Source organism: Dreissena polymorpha, chromosome 3, assembly GCF_020536995.1.
Source record: "Dreissena polymorpha isolate Duluth1 chromosome 3, UMN_Dpol_1.0, whole genome shotgun sequence".
Lineage (NCBI taxonomy): Eukaryota > Metazoa > Mollusca > Bivalvia > Myida > Dreissenidae > Dreissena > Dreissena polymorpha.
Window position 1 is genome coordinate 151,771,587 of NC_068357.1, and position 15,895 is coordinate 151,787,481.

A 15,895-nucleotide genomic window follows, 5' to 3' on the forward strand; every position below is an offset into this window, starting at 1 on the left:
AGCGTGATCTGTGTCGGTGTTGGCGCTCTGAGGGCGCAATCCGGCTACATAGGTACATTAGAAGGGGCAGATACAATGGTAAGTGTACAAATGAGATGTAATCAGCTGTTCTCTTCGCTGCAATACATAGAGAACAAAATAAAATAATTACCCCTTCACCGCTCTTTTTTTGGTCATCTTGGTCGGTCGCGTCGGCAGAGTCATTTCTCTATCCAGCCGGCACGCTCAGACCAACATATTTTATTATTATGCATATGGCAAAAACTTGGTCCTATAACAATGGTACGCTATATACACCTGTAGGTGTTGCACTGTACTTACGTTCGCACTTATTGTGGCTTCCGGTAGTTCGTGGAAGTGAGTTGTCTGTGTGCACTCCCCTGTTACGTCGTTGTCGTTGCTGCGTGCTGGATGCAGCGGAAAAAAGACAGCACGGGGTCGGTCTCGCGGAACCCGGATACTGTTAACCCGATTGATTAATGGTTTTCAAGGGGGGGGGGTTTAAAATGCATCTATATTGTTTTAAGCCATAGTGGTAACCGAGGCTGAGTGACCGTTATATTTGAGAAAGCGTACCCTTTCTTCGTTATATCAAAGAGTGTTGTTGTTGGTTTACTGTGATTTAGTATGCAGTATGGCTGTCCGTTCCCGTCCATGGCGTCCTCACAGGGCACAGACCAAGGGGTCCCATGGCGCTCGCCGCTGTGGCCCGTCGGCTATGTCATGTGATGGGGTAACTATAGGTCAATTGTAATATTATTGCTATGCACGGGCCGTGATAATACCGTTAGGTTCAGTCCGAGCAGGGCCAGCCCCATTGCGCTCGTCGGTGAGACCCGTCATCCGCGGACCGCCCGGGGGAACCTCTTATGGCTATAGTCCATGGATCGAGTTCGGCAGACAGTGAACATGTAAATTGTTATATGTATGTTTTTTTTACCTTAATTACCTAAATGTATATTTATCATGGTTACTTATTTACTAAGGTTTGAGTTAGTCGCAATGATTGTAGATACGTTGTACTATATTTAGTAAGTATTTGGAGGACGAGTGGCACGGACACGCGCTTTATTATCACTTATGCAAGGAACGCGTTTTGTTTATAAATTATATACGTATTTTTGTTATTCCGATTGGCTTAAGGGAGGTAATTTATTCAAGTAAAACGCGAGATTTTTTGGGGATGCCTTTTTATAACTCTTATTTAATAATTACATGCGGATATACAGCTAAATTTAAGATGAATTCACCAGAAACAAAATCGGAGAAAGATATATTGAGATTTTTATATTTAATAGAATGCGAGTTTCCTTATATATTTTCTATTGCAGGGGAGTTAATTATAAAATGTTAAAGTCTCCAAATTGTTTTTTTTGTGTGTATGTATTTACGTTTATTTTAAAGGTAATGGTGATTAAAAAATAAATTATTATTAGTATGTATTCACCACAGGTGGAAGTAACGTACCCTTGGATAGTATTTTTTTAGGAGCCCAATATATTCAAATAAATATATAAAATCATGTTTAATGAGAAAAAAAATGACAAAGAGCCATGAAAAAAATACCCTTCCTCTGATATTGGAATCAAAAACAAGGTCATTAACTAGACTTTATTATAGACCTGTCTTCGCGGGCCGCAAAAATGTCAAAAATAGCTCTAATCCAAAGCATCCCTTGAGCCTCCTATGGGCAATTGGACAACCTTTCCAAAAAGTTAACTTCAAAAATATCTGTCCAGCCGTTAACTCACAGTCAGTCGAAAAACCGAGCAATATTTCGAGTCCGTTTGTCAACCAGAATAAATCTTCTACAGACGTTCAAACAATATTTTTGACTTTTCTTCCCTTATTCGATAGCTCGCGTCCTATTCATTTAAAACAACGAGGCGTGTCACATAATGCATGCATATGCAACCACTTACCCCTAAAAACTAATTCCAAATGCTATTTATTTTCTTTGCAACAACTGTTTTAACTCTAAATTTGATTTACTTGAAAACGAAAGTAGCCATCGCTCTTGAACCCGGCTTGCCGGTGAATTACACTGACAGAGCCAGGCACATTAATATCCAATCAACAACAACTATGTTCTAATAAAAGTAAATAAATGAAAAATACTTATCATTCTGATTGTTTTGGAATAAGTTTTTGAAGTTTATCTAAATCTATAAGCACAAACATATTTATGTTTGTTTATACAAAGCTGTAGCAGTTTTCTGATTGCGCTTAAATAGATGTGATTGTTGTTGTTGCATTAATAGTATCATTAGTTTGTATTTCCACATTAGGTATTCCAGTCTCACAATATATTGGTATACCATACATTTTGTTTTTAATATGATGACTTATAATTGGCATTGAAATATTTCAATAACGAGTAATCAACACAATTGACTTTATGTATTTTAATTGTTTATCAATATAATCATTTATACTTTAGTGAAGAATAAGCTGTGTCATTTTTTATTTTTTATGTTACTAATGGTTCAGACAACTCTGCTTTTACTATATGCCGTAATTATTATAAGTTTCCGGTATTTTAAAGATATTGTTTTTCGTGTTGGAAAATTTAATTACGAAAAATATTTAGAGACAAGTGTGTTATGTTCGTTTGTCAATTATTGAAGTAGAAATGATACATCAATGTACATAATTTTATTTTGTTGTACCCTTCGTTCTGTACTTTAAAAATACATCTTTGCAAACACCTGAAATAATATATAAAAAGTAAAAACAATAAACGTTTGGCTTTTTTAATACGATATCATTTCAAACGCTGTTGGAAGGAACCATTCCTTATTAGAAGTTTACAAGGTTATTTACCCAAGTACGCAAATGTAATGACCGATTGCCCTTAGGTATGATACTTTAATCCGGTTGTAAAAATGCATGATCGAAGGGTCATCAGATAAGCAATAACAGGGCCAAAATCTGATAAAATAGCGCTTTTTAACTGACTGTACGAAAATCCGTATGTCCGAAAATTTAGAATCATGAAAATTAAGAATGTAAGAGAAAAATACTGTGGTTTTATGGTGTTGAATACACACATAAACAACATACATGAACGTGTAAAACTAGTCTTTTAAAATGCAATAACTTCATTGGTTCTCATGTTTTCATTTCAATAATTATTAAACATAGGTATTTCTGAACACTTGTTTTAATATAATATTAAAATGTACACGCATACTGAAAATAAAATCATTAGCATTACGGTCAAGTTGGTTTTTAATAAGATTGCAATTGTGTTTATTTCATTATAATGTATCTTATGAGGATAACTTTGAAAGTATGACACATTATATCTGAAGAAGATATATACATAAACACGTATGTTGTTGTTGTGGTTATTGTTTCAATATCTTTATGAGTAGCATACATTCAATGACGAATAGTTATAAATTTGTTATACAAACACAATAATTATTATTGGATTGCGGAAATTAATCAAATCGATTCCCTAGTAACTGATATAACTTATACATATTTTGAGCGACAATTTTAAACTAAATCTAGTTATATTTAAATTTGATTATTTTAATTGCAGACTTTTTTATTAACCACAATTAATGTGTACGCAACGTTTCTTTTATTTAAATCGCTGAGTACGAAGCATCAAGCTATATTTTAATTAATTGACAGTTATCTTTAATGTATGTCATAATATAAAATGAAATCAATCTTAATTAAAGCTTAAGTGGTTGGTTTGTAATAAGTTCTGTAAATGTTGCTGTAGTATTAGTATGCACAATTAATACTAACGCTCTGGCTATTTCTGATGGTGATATGATTATATATAACAAAAATGATATTTGATGGTGTTCTTGTGATAATAATGAGGCTATAATTAGTTTTTTGAATTAAGCTAGCTCATTTCAAATAAGATACAGACACATCCCAATCCCATAATTATCAGTAAGTTATAGTATTGTTTGCCTCTCAGCGAATAATTAATTAAAGGCTTAGTTTATCTGTTAATCCTCGCCCCATGTGGTGTCCCAGTCGGTGCTGATATTAATACACGATGTTTTGGTCCACAATTAAATCTCTTAAAACACGTCTCTCAGGTGACTGAAAAATGGCTGTGTAGGATATCAAAAATAAATTATTTTATTTCAGTAGAATATACACATGTATTGTATGTATTATTTATACAACAAACACTACTACAACGGAGACTCTACTGCTACTGCTACTGCTACTGCTACTGCCACTGCTACTGCTACTGCTACTGCTACTGCTACTACTACTGCTTCTGCTACTGCTACTGCTACTGCTACTAATTATAATAATTCCCCTTATGCATGGTTGCTAAAGCACAGTGTATACTAACTAACCTATGTTTATTGTTGTTTGCTAGGGTTATTATTACTTATTTTTTGGGGGGGTGGGTGGGGGGAGGGCTTTTATAGAAGATTTCAACTTGTCCTTCAATTAACGAAAAATAAAAAATACAAATATTGGTATAGGAAATATAAAAGAGTAAAAAACAGCTTTCCTTCATACTGTTCTATTATGGTGTTTTAACGCATACAATTATGTATGGTTGATGAAGCCATTGTATGCTACCGATATTTTTTGTTGTTTAATGATGATGTTGATGTTAAGTTGGTGTTGTTGTTGATGATGATGATGATGCGGAGGAGGAAGAAGAAGAAGCAGAAGAAGAAGATGATGATGATGGTGGTGGTGGCAGTGGTGGTGACGACGACGACGAGGATGATGATTTTGATTATGATAATGAGATTTGAATTAAATTGATGCGCAAAGATTTTTCTATATAGCGGCCAAGTGCAGATATTTGCGCTAGGCCGCTGTAAGAGTTATGTAATATATGCAATCTACATAGGAGTCAATAGCAGATACCAAGCACCATATGTTTATGAGAAACAAAAGCAAAATATTGGCAATTGCTGAAATCTCGAATATGACTTAACCATTTTATTAAATGAAAACCGTTAACTATTTTAAACTGTTATTATGTTACAACAACATAGCGTTTTTTATCCAAAAGACCATTGCTATAATTACAGGGACGTCAATAGGCCAAACTATTTGAGTCGTCAAGGATAGATTTTGAGATCAATGTACGTCCGATGAGATGTTAAGGGAGTTGGCGGCGTAGGGACAGATTCGTTCGAGTGCGCGATCATTTGAGAACAAATAATGTTGAAGCTTCATCGGAATTCCGGAAATTTGTGATCGGTACCGATTTGTCCTGGTTCTTTTTTATTGATTCTGATAAATTAGTTGCCGGCACGGTCATGAATATTAAATGACGAAAACCTCTTCACTACTTTCCGAAAATCTTCGACATGTTGCAAATATCCGCCATATTGAAAATTTAAATGATCGATTACCACATTAGATTACTGCAATGGCGTATTATAAACCAAATTATATATTGATTGCTCAGTTGCTATATTACCGGTGGCTGGTTTTAATTTTCTTAGGTCAAATGATATGCATATTTTATTTCATTTGCAAAAGACGTTATCTCAATTTGTTTTCGCACGTTCATTTCCCGATACGGTATCGTTCGGTGATTTAATTCATTTTCGACGTTCTTTATTACATTTTTTATAGAATGGCAGATGCACATGCTATGTTACGGATGGCCTGGTTTGTAATATTCCGCATTGCACTCACCATGAATTGCAACTAGAAATACTACAATAAATAAATTAGCTACGGCTCGGGCGCGGATTTACCTTTTATCCCTGTAAGGGACCTAATGCCCCATACAACCGGCTAATTTTTCCGGAATTCGAACTTGATACACTTGATATCCCTGAATTAAATATTAAAATCCGCAATTTTGATCTCTAGAGTGATGACTGTTAAAGTATTGTATTTGACTGGAATGACTGTCGATTATGTGTTTTTAAGATTAAAACAAGCTTACAAAGAACTTTGTGTTTGCTTTATTGTACGCTTTTTTTTTCAAAATGTATTGTCCGCCACGGACGCAACAATTGATCAAATGTACCAGACTGCGGTATCTTTAAAGTGCTATGTTTGTACTGCCGTGATATATTTAATGATCTACACATTATTGATCGTGGACTATATTTGAAAGTTTAGACTTTGGTACGATGTGATGTCAGTCAATCCGTGAAGATAAATTGCTTTGCGCTCGTTTGTGATCTATCCCCGATACAAAGGTCCATGTGTCACCCGTTTACGATAACATAGGTCCGTTAAGAGCGTTTCAACTGAGAACAAAATGAGTTTTTTAATTTGCTTATTCTATGTTACCGTCTTTTTTGCAACCGCAAACGAACACATGCCAATTCGGTCACTGACATTCCACGATCAACACGATCACCAAGATCAAAATTCTCCGTTACGATACGATACAATTTTGATTCATTGTATACCTATTATATTCTTTTATGTCGTTTTGCTTTGATTACGTGAACTAAATTATAACGTCAAGTCTGCGAGACAGCGCCTGCGCTAATGGCATCAAATAACGAAGTGTCACGCTCGTTGTATTTTTTTTTCGAAAAACTAACCCTAATTAATTGATGGGAAAGTATGTGTTAGTGTTTAAATATATATAGTAATGTTTGCTCTATAAAAAATGAGTATGATTTCATATCATGTAGATTTTATATATCGTCTTTCTCCTGTGAATATGCTCTCGGAAACGCCGTCTAAAACAAAATACGACAATTAATTGCAACCACAAAACGGTAAATATTGGTCGGTGAAGGAATAATACGAATGAGAACAGTCGATTTGGATATATATATATCTCAATGCTTGTGTAATTTAAACTCACATATTCCCAATAACGGCATATATATGTTTAAATATAATTCTTGTTTACAAAGTTCGGGCGCTCGAACTTGGCGGATGCGTTGCCCACGGGGTCACACAAGTCTGCAAGTTTCGTCATTCTCGGACACATACACGGGGTGTTAAGTGCGACTTCAGGCTCCAATTATAGGGTAACGGGGCCAATACGGGCCCGTTAGCGTTCCTTCGGCGACACTTTCACCTGAAACGACGGCACCGAGACGGGCGCTCGAACTTGGCGGATGTGGTGGGCCACACAAGGTTGCCAAGTTGCGTCGCTCTCGGACACATACTCGGGGAGATATGTGCGGCTTCAGGTTCCCATTATAGGGTAACGGGGCCAATACGGGCCCGTCAGCGTACGTTCGGCGACTCTTTCATCGGTCACGACGGCATCGATAAGGGCGCTCGAACTTGGCGGATGCGTGGCCCACCTGCCAAGATTCGTCAACTATCGGACACATGCGCGGGGAGATAAGTGCGACTTCAGGCTCCCGTTATAGGGTAACGGGGTAAATATGAACCAGTTAGCGTACTTTCGGCGAAACTTTCACCGGAAACGACGGTACCGAGACGGGTGCTCGAACTTCGCGAATGCGTGGCCCACCGGGTCACACAAGTCTGACAAGTTTCGTCGCTCTCGGACACATACTCGGGGAGATAAATGCGACATCAGGCTCCAATTATAGGGTAACGGGGCCAATACGGATCCGTTAGCGTACCTTCGGCCACACTTTCACCGGAAACGACGGCACCGAGACGGGCGCTCGAACTTGGCGGATGCGTGGCCCACCGGGCCACACAAGTCTGCCAAGTTTCGTCGCTATCGAACACATAATCGGGGAGATAGGTGCGACTTCAGGCTCCCATTATAGGGTAACTGGGCAAATACGGGCACGTTAGCGTTCCTTCGGCGACATTTTCACCGGAAACGAAGGCACCGAGACGGGCGCTCGAACTTGGCGGATGTCAGACACTAGTCTGCCAAGTTACGTCGTATTTTTAATTATTTTACACATAAAATAAATGACAATATACAGTGTATGTGAACGTGAATTTTATAATAGTTATAGAACGTTGCTTAACATTTTAATTTAAGAACGAAACAATATATTACGTTTCATCATGCTATATGTATAAATAATTATACTGTCATCAAGCAAATTATAATAAGCATCAGTCATAATGTAAATATTCACCACGAATGATGTAATTTTTACCTAAATACCCTTCCATAGACATTGTGTTGTTACTAAAATAGACATAGAGATTTGAGCATTGGGAGTGACCTAATCATACTGTGCTTTGGCAGTATTACGGAATACCGTTAGTGCCATCGTGGTTACACATTAAAATCCAGAGGGCGAGAATGCGAAAACACGATAGTACGATGGCGACAATGTGACAATACGATGATGAAAGTGTGACAATACGATGGCAACAATGCGATAGTACGGTGGCGACAATGCGAGAACGCGATAGTACGATGACGACAATCAGACAGTGCGATGACGACAGTGCGACAATACGATGGCGACAGTGAGATAGTACGATGGCGACAATGCGAAAATTCGATAGTGCGATAATACGATGACGACAGTGCGAAAATACGATGACGACAGTGCAACAATACGATTGCGACAGCCGACAGTGCGACAAAACGATGGTGACAATGCGATAACGCGATAGTATGATGACGGCAATTCGAAAATACGATAGCGACAATACGATGGCGACAATGCGATAGAAAGATGGCGACATTGCGATGATACCACGGCGACAGTACGATATGACTATCGCATTGTCGCCACCGTACTATCGTACTGCCGCCATTGTATTGTCTCACTGTCGCATTGTCGTCATCGTACTAGTGCGTTCTCGCAATCGTACGAACGCATTTTCGCCATCGTATTGTCGCACTGTCGTCATCGTACTTTAGCGTTCTCACATTTTCACCCTCTGGATTTTAATGAGTAACCACGGTGGCCCTAACGGTATTTTGTACAGTAAAGTGCGTAAAATCTGGTTTGGAATAACAATTTATATGCCGAAAACAGATGTTGAAAACTCGACATATATATTTTATAAGTAGTAGTCAAAATATACAATGGGTTTTCCGAGCTTTAAATAAAAATATTAAAATAAAATTCATGTTCGTATCGGTTGTTGTTTTTGTTAATAGTAGAAGCAAAGAACACAATAAAACGCTGATTGGGCTAACTAATTTGAGGCAGGAAAAAACACATCGCACTATTATAAATAACATATAACGCGCATCCGCCAAGTTCGAGCGCCCGTCTCCTTGCCGTCGTTTCCGGTGAAAGTTTCGCACAGGAGCTACCGAGTTCGGATATGAGACCACGAATCATGGCTTGACTTTATATATCAGTCAGCGTAGAACCTGACCAGACTGTGCGGTTGGACAAGCTAGGATGGACCAACTTTTGCCGCATATGACATAACACCCATTTTCGCATGACGCGGGTAATATTACCTTTATAATGTGTATATAGCTTTGAATGGAATTTGCACATAGTTTTTTCATGGACTTATTGTTATGTTAATGTGTTGCACGCTTTCAATAGCAGAGGGCATATATAAGATCAATTATACTACGGAGTTTATTTTCTGTTGCAAAATGAAATGTAATAAAGATTGTTACTCAGCGGTGTGTACAGTATGACAGCGTTGTCTGTCTGCGATGCATTTATACTGGTTCTAAGCTGGCATACACACAAATTGGACTCAACCATCTGCTCGAACAAGAAATGATAAGTTCTACTAGCATAAACCTGAAGTTGTAACTTATTTTAAAAATATTCATGTTATTTATATTATTCAATTTATTATTCATAATTATAATTATTATTTTCTTTATTGTTGTTTTTCGCATTAAGAAACTTATTCGGCTTACGAAACTGAAAAAACCCATGGGAATAAAATCCCATGGGAAAAAAACCATGGGATTTCTATATTTTTTCAAACACGACTAAACGCATTAAAATATCGTAGATTGTTCATCATTTCATAAAATATGATGTTTCTGGAAGTTTCATGATTAAATCTCTCAAAATAAGAAAAAATCCCATGGGATTTTTTTCTCCCATTTAAAATGGGATTTTTTTATTACTAAATATTTATTTATATAATTTGCATAGAACCAATATACAGTCCTTAAATAACGTTAAAATACTTGCAAACGCAAATAAAACACGTTTTTTAAAATGTTCAAAATCCCATGGGATTTTTCTCCCATTTGCAAATTATGGTAGAAAAAAATCCCATGGGATTTTTTCTCAAAGTAGCAAATCTTTAAGAAAAAGGGTACTTAAGTTTGCGAAATTTCGGTTTCGCAAATTTTTCCGTCGGCCGTTACTATGCAATGACAAGCAAATAAATAACATCAGAAAGTTGAGCTTAAATACCATATACTTAACAGAATGACATGCATTTCAAAAGTGCTTACTAATTTAAATTATCTCTTTATAAAATTATACAGATATTTCATAGCCATTCAGGAAAAATTAACAGCGTATTGTCCGCATGCTTCAAGCAAAGTGGTTAACATCATAAAATGAGTAATAAGCATTTATATGGTTAAGTAGGAAAGAAAATGTCATGTCTACATATAGTGTTCAACCGATTTTACTGCATGAGATTCGGTTGATACTAGACCTTTATTACGATAATAGCGAACTGAAGATCGGGTACCAGAGTAAATAAATACGATGTAAAATGCGATAAATTCACGAAACAATCGAACGATCGAAAATGTTTTCTTAATTAAACTCGAGTGCAGATGTGCGAACAAGAAGACATGGAATTAGAAATATTTTGCTATCGCTATAACAATCTTTGATATTCTGCACTGTACATAGACATATAAATGTACCAATTCTAAAGAACAAAAATGGAACGAGATAATACGATACGACCTATGTAAGTTAAAGAATGCAAAAACCTCTCATGTTATAGTATTATCATCGATGGGCATAACGTTAGCTAACTAGATGTTATGTAAGGTATGTTACTGGATGTGACGTTTGCCCCATAAATATAATATATTATGCTTGTAAGGTTTGGGTGCGTTGGAGTAAAGGGGGAACTTAATTAATAAAAAATAAAAAATGGACAGCAAAAAAGTAAATCTTGAAAAGTAAACACACAGATTATTCATTAACGTAAACACTGAATTGTTACCATGGCAGTTCACCCAAGAGCAAAAGCATTATGCAATTTACATGACACATCAATAGATCATCATGAGCATTATCATTCAATACACCATTAAATTCCTTTTATGAATTTAAAATCGAAGTGAATAGCCATACACTTTGAATTGTTACATATATCATTTACTGAAGAGTGGAAAGCATTATACGTGACATATCATCCGACAAAATTATTAAACAGTGCGAAAAAATGTTATCATCCTCCAAGAAAAAAGACACAGAGCTGAATGATTTATTATCGAAGTTCGACCTTTTACATTTGACTTTACCCAAGGCAGTGGCGTAGATACGTGTAAAATCGGGAATATTTTTTGTCAATGGTGAACAATATACATAACCTAAAAATACAATATCCGAAGGCCAAGCAATAAGCGGGTTTGGGTCGAACGAGTTAAACATTGCGTGTATATATGTATAGTGTTTTATCCATGCCGTTTTAGCGTGGCGCGGTGCCATGCCCTTTTTTGTTGCGCCCCGCTGCCCCCTTTCAAAGACATTAAGCGCCACGCTGCCCTTTCCAAAGGCCGCCGCCCTGCCATTTCATGAGCACCCGCTATTTTCCGTCCTCTATTGTTACGGTATGCTTGATCGCAAGATTTTATCGATAAGTGTGTTCGCCATGCGCCCTTATTGATAAAATCGTATTTGCCCTTTGTCCAAACTACTTCGCCTACTAGTATAGACCGTTCCAGAATTTAGTAATTACCCAATTATCTCCCCTGAATACTCTCCGCGTCCGCCATTACACTACTGTCTAACAACCGGTAATATATATTAGAGAGCGCCGATTATTCAACGGATGAATTTCTTTATTTTTGTAAAACTTTTTTGTTTGTCATGCAAATTGTATGATATAAAGTTTTTCTGCTAGAGGAGATGTTAAGCTAGTGTTAAAACAGAAAAATGTTTGAAAAACGTAAATTTTTTAGGTATTTGTCACATTAAAAAAAACATTTAATTAAATTAAATGCAATATTTATCATTTGATTATTGGCATCAATCTTAAAATCGCGTAATCCTTTGCATTCCAGTGTTGAATTGCCCGTTTGTTCTGCATAATCCGATTATCTCGTTTTGATCAGATATTATCCAGACTTAACTAACAACATGGTGTCATCCCGGGGTGTCATAAACCACACTGGGTGGCAGATGACAGTCTGGTCACAATTGATGATGCCACCATGTCTTCTCTTTCTGGTAGTATTAAGCAGTCATTTTGTTTAATATTTTACCTCCGACATACTTAACAGTTGCGTACATTAGATATGTTACATATTGTACAAATTAAAAGTCCAATATAGAATATCAGAAATTGTACACCGTAAAGATACTAGCCCATTTAATCCCTGGTTTAATTTATGAAAAACAGTATTTGATAATTATAAAATTTACCTAAAAACATTACATTTAACGTATTTAGCGGGTATCTGTTAATTAAAACTACGTCATTTCGTATGAAGATTTAATGTTACGGCAATGCACGAACGACATCATAAAAACAAGAAATTACATTTGACACCAACGGGGGTAAATAATGTTTAAAAAAAATGTATATAGATATATGTGTGTTAAAATGTTAGATATTGGCCACTCATACTCACTAGTAACGAGTTTTCAATATACACGAATACACAGTTCAATTTGCATCATGTAAAGTTGTGTTTTTCAGTTGTATGTTGATATTACTCAATAGCGTCATTCTCTGTACAAAACCCATCAAACTAAAATTACATGTAAATACTGTCATGCACTTCGCTTTAAATAGGGCTTTGTAGTACGTTTATTTTCAATGCACCCCTTACACTTTCTATCACTCACGTGTTTATCACACTAACGTACTTATGCCATTCATAATTATATTTTTATAATCAGATGTATTACTATTGTAATTTATTGAAGCTTTTCTGCAAAAAAATACGGCTTATGCATAGAGCTCTTTGTTGTGTCAAATTGTCAGCCTTTCAGTCTTCAGATAATCTTTACTTTGATGCTTATGACGCATTTTTTAAGATGCCAATACATGTATTAATAAATTATTTTGGCACTAAATAATATATTTTTGAAATATTTTTAGGCGTTTTTTTCGGAGTTTCGTTTCGATTAATTGATTAAACAAGCGTCGTTATCCATATGTTTTGGGTTACTGCAAAATCCTATAAAAAAACATTTTTTAAGATTTTTAGCTTTATAGCTGTTAAATGATTTCAAAGATGAAAATCTACTCATCTAGATATATTCACTTTCTCTTCATCTTCCATATAATCTCCTAAAAGATCGTCAAGATCAATATCACTCTCCCAAAAGTTCGGGTTTTTGTACGAGACATAATTCCAGCTCACAAAATTAAATTTAAATCCAAACAACAATTTGTTTATATCTGATTTCAGTTAGAACAAGAAAAATAATGGAAGGCGTATCAAAAATACCATACTTAATGCAATATGTTATGATTTTAGAGTATAGAGTTTTACCCATTTCAAAACAATAAGCGTTAATTAATTGCGCGAGAATCTTTAATAAGTATAATCTGCTTGATGTTGCGGCTGTTAAAATCAACACAACAATACATGCGTGAATTGTTTGTAACAAGTAATAAGTGAAATGTCTTATCAAAATAATATGAGCGACTGAACCAGCAAATATTCGCCGATGATTACCACTTGTTTACACACACACACACACAGAAAACAAACACACAAGAGCATTTAATTTTTTTATTTGTAACAATCAATCTCAACTTCAAACACTCAATTTAACAACAAAAAATGTGATAATCGTCTGAAAATAATTCATTAAGTAATTTATTTATCCGACATCGGCGAAGCGGGTATTCGCTACGTCTTTGGCTTTTGGAATCGCTGACTCGCAGAAGTTGGCAGTAGTGTAATGGCGGACAGTCACGTGACTGACAATATGGCGGCGGTCAATTTATCGATTCTGGAACGGTCTATAAGAGTATGGCCCAAGGCCGCGAAGATTCGCTCGGTTGTAAATTATCCATACGTGAATAACCCCTTGTATGTATTTATTATCGTTGTGTGAATGAATAAACTGGTTATACAGGTTTTTGAAGGTGATATATGTCCAATGGTGCGGAAATCAAGATTTCCTCGTGCACAGATTTGTAGGTTTAGTCATTCGACAGGCAAGCAGGGTAGAGCGAAGACTTGATTTAAATCGTTTTATTTATTTTCTCAACCAGATTTAATTGTGAAATTTGATTTATTTTTGTGTCTTATTGGAGTTGGCAATTTATTAATATGGACAGTCAGGATGAGAGGAGAGATCGCATCGCCTGCGGGGACAGGGCTGGCACAGTAAATGGACACACGTAGCGACCACGTGGTAGCGGTCAAGAAGGTAGGCCCTCGGGGATAGAGGAGAATTGATTGACGTGTTTTGTTTACATGTAATAATACGCACATTGTGAAGAAAAGTATCATTTCTCACGTTTTTCTCTTGTAAAATGTAGTTTAAAGAGAGGCGTGTCCTTTTTTTTCGGAAAATCATTGGTGCCAATCCTGATATAATTGACTGTATTGTCGGCGCTTACACATTACCGTTCTTACAATTACCTGAAAAATGTGTATCTGGAAATAACCAATCAGCTTTAAAGCAGATAGATTAGCAGATGTTAACTAGTCGGTGCAGGATATGTAAAATAATGGCTGTATTGAAGAATTAAAAGGCATCCCTCATGTTGTTAGTCAATCAAGTGAAGCCGTGAATAAAGCCGGAAGCTGGATGTGTGATCAATTAGGACAAGTCAATATAAGTACCAGTTCCGAGGCTAGAATGGGTAGGTCTAATCTGGGATAGCCAAATGTTTTCTTTATAAATTCCCGATAGAAGAATAACTGATTTTAAAAATACTCTTTTAAAGGTATTTTCTTCCATGCCAATGGTTTCGGCAAGGGATTTAGCTAGATGTACGGGGAAAATTGTTTCAATGATGCCTGCTATAGGTAGTCTGGCAAGGTAAATGACTAGATATCTTTATTCTGAAATCGTTTCTAGACCGTCATTGCATAGAGTTATAGCCCTTTAACCAGATAGCTTATTTATTTCCGAATTTATATTTTGGTTAGGTCGCATAGATGGCATACAATCAAGACAATTTAGTAAAACTACACGTGTCGAAGTTTTAAAAGTTTACAGTGATGCAAGTGGGTTTGTTGGTGGGGCTTATATTGTTGATATGTCAGGTTTCATTTTTCACGATATATGATCAAATGACGATTGCAATACAAGTTCTACTTATAGAATAATTAATGGAGTAGTTCTAGTTTTACGTGCCTATGGGAATTTTTTAAGGGGGGGGGGCTGTTAAGAGGTTTTCTGACTCTGAATCACGTGTAAAGTTGGTAAAGGTAGGGAGTTCTAAACTTGAGTAACATGATCTAGCACTAAGCATTTTTAGTATGTGTTTGAAGATGAATATAGGACTAGAAATACAATGGGTTCCAAGAGAATTAAACTCCATTGCCGACAGTATAAGTAAAATGAGCAAAACAGATGAATGGCAAATCTCACGAGATTTCTTTGAGTATTTAAATGGTAGCTCGGGTCCGTTTTTGATTGATCGCTTGGCTACTTTTAAAAATAGAAATACTTAAAGATATAATTCAAAATTATTTGATTTTGAAACGGAAGCAGATTGCTTTACACAGTTTTGGGGTGCCGATTTGAATTGGTTGATGCCCCTATTTATCTCGTAGGAAAACAATTTTGCACTTTCTAGAATGCAACGCATATGGCGTTTTGGTGGTACACAGATGGCCTAGTGCAGCATTTTGGCCATTCTTATTTGAGGCTGGCAATGTACAAATGCACTTTGAGAAGGATATTATTGTGTT

General features: G+C 36.1%; 1 protein-coding gene across 1 annotated transcript in view; it reads left to right on the forward strand.

Moving 5' to 3' along the window:
• Nucleotides 1-729, forward strand: part of LOC127872691 (replication factor C subunit 1-like) — a 45,320-nt gene extending 44,591 nt beyond the window's left edge. The window contains 1 exon segment of the mRNA XM_052416022.1: nucleotides 627-729. Within this exon segment, the coding sequence (XP_052271982.1) occupies nucleotides 627-729 (103 nt within the window).
• The last annotated feature ends 15,166 nt before the right edge of the window (nucleotides 730-15,895 follow it).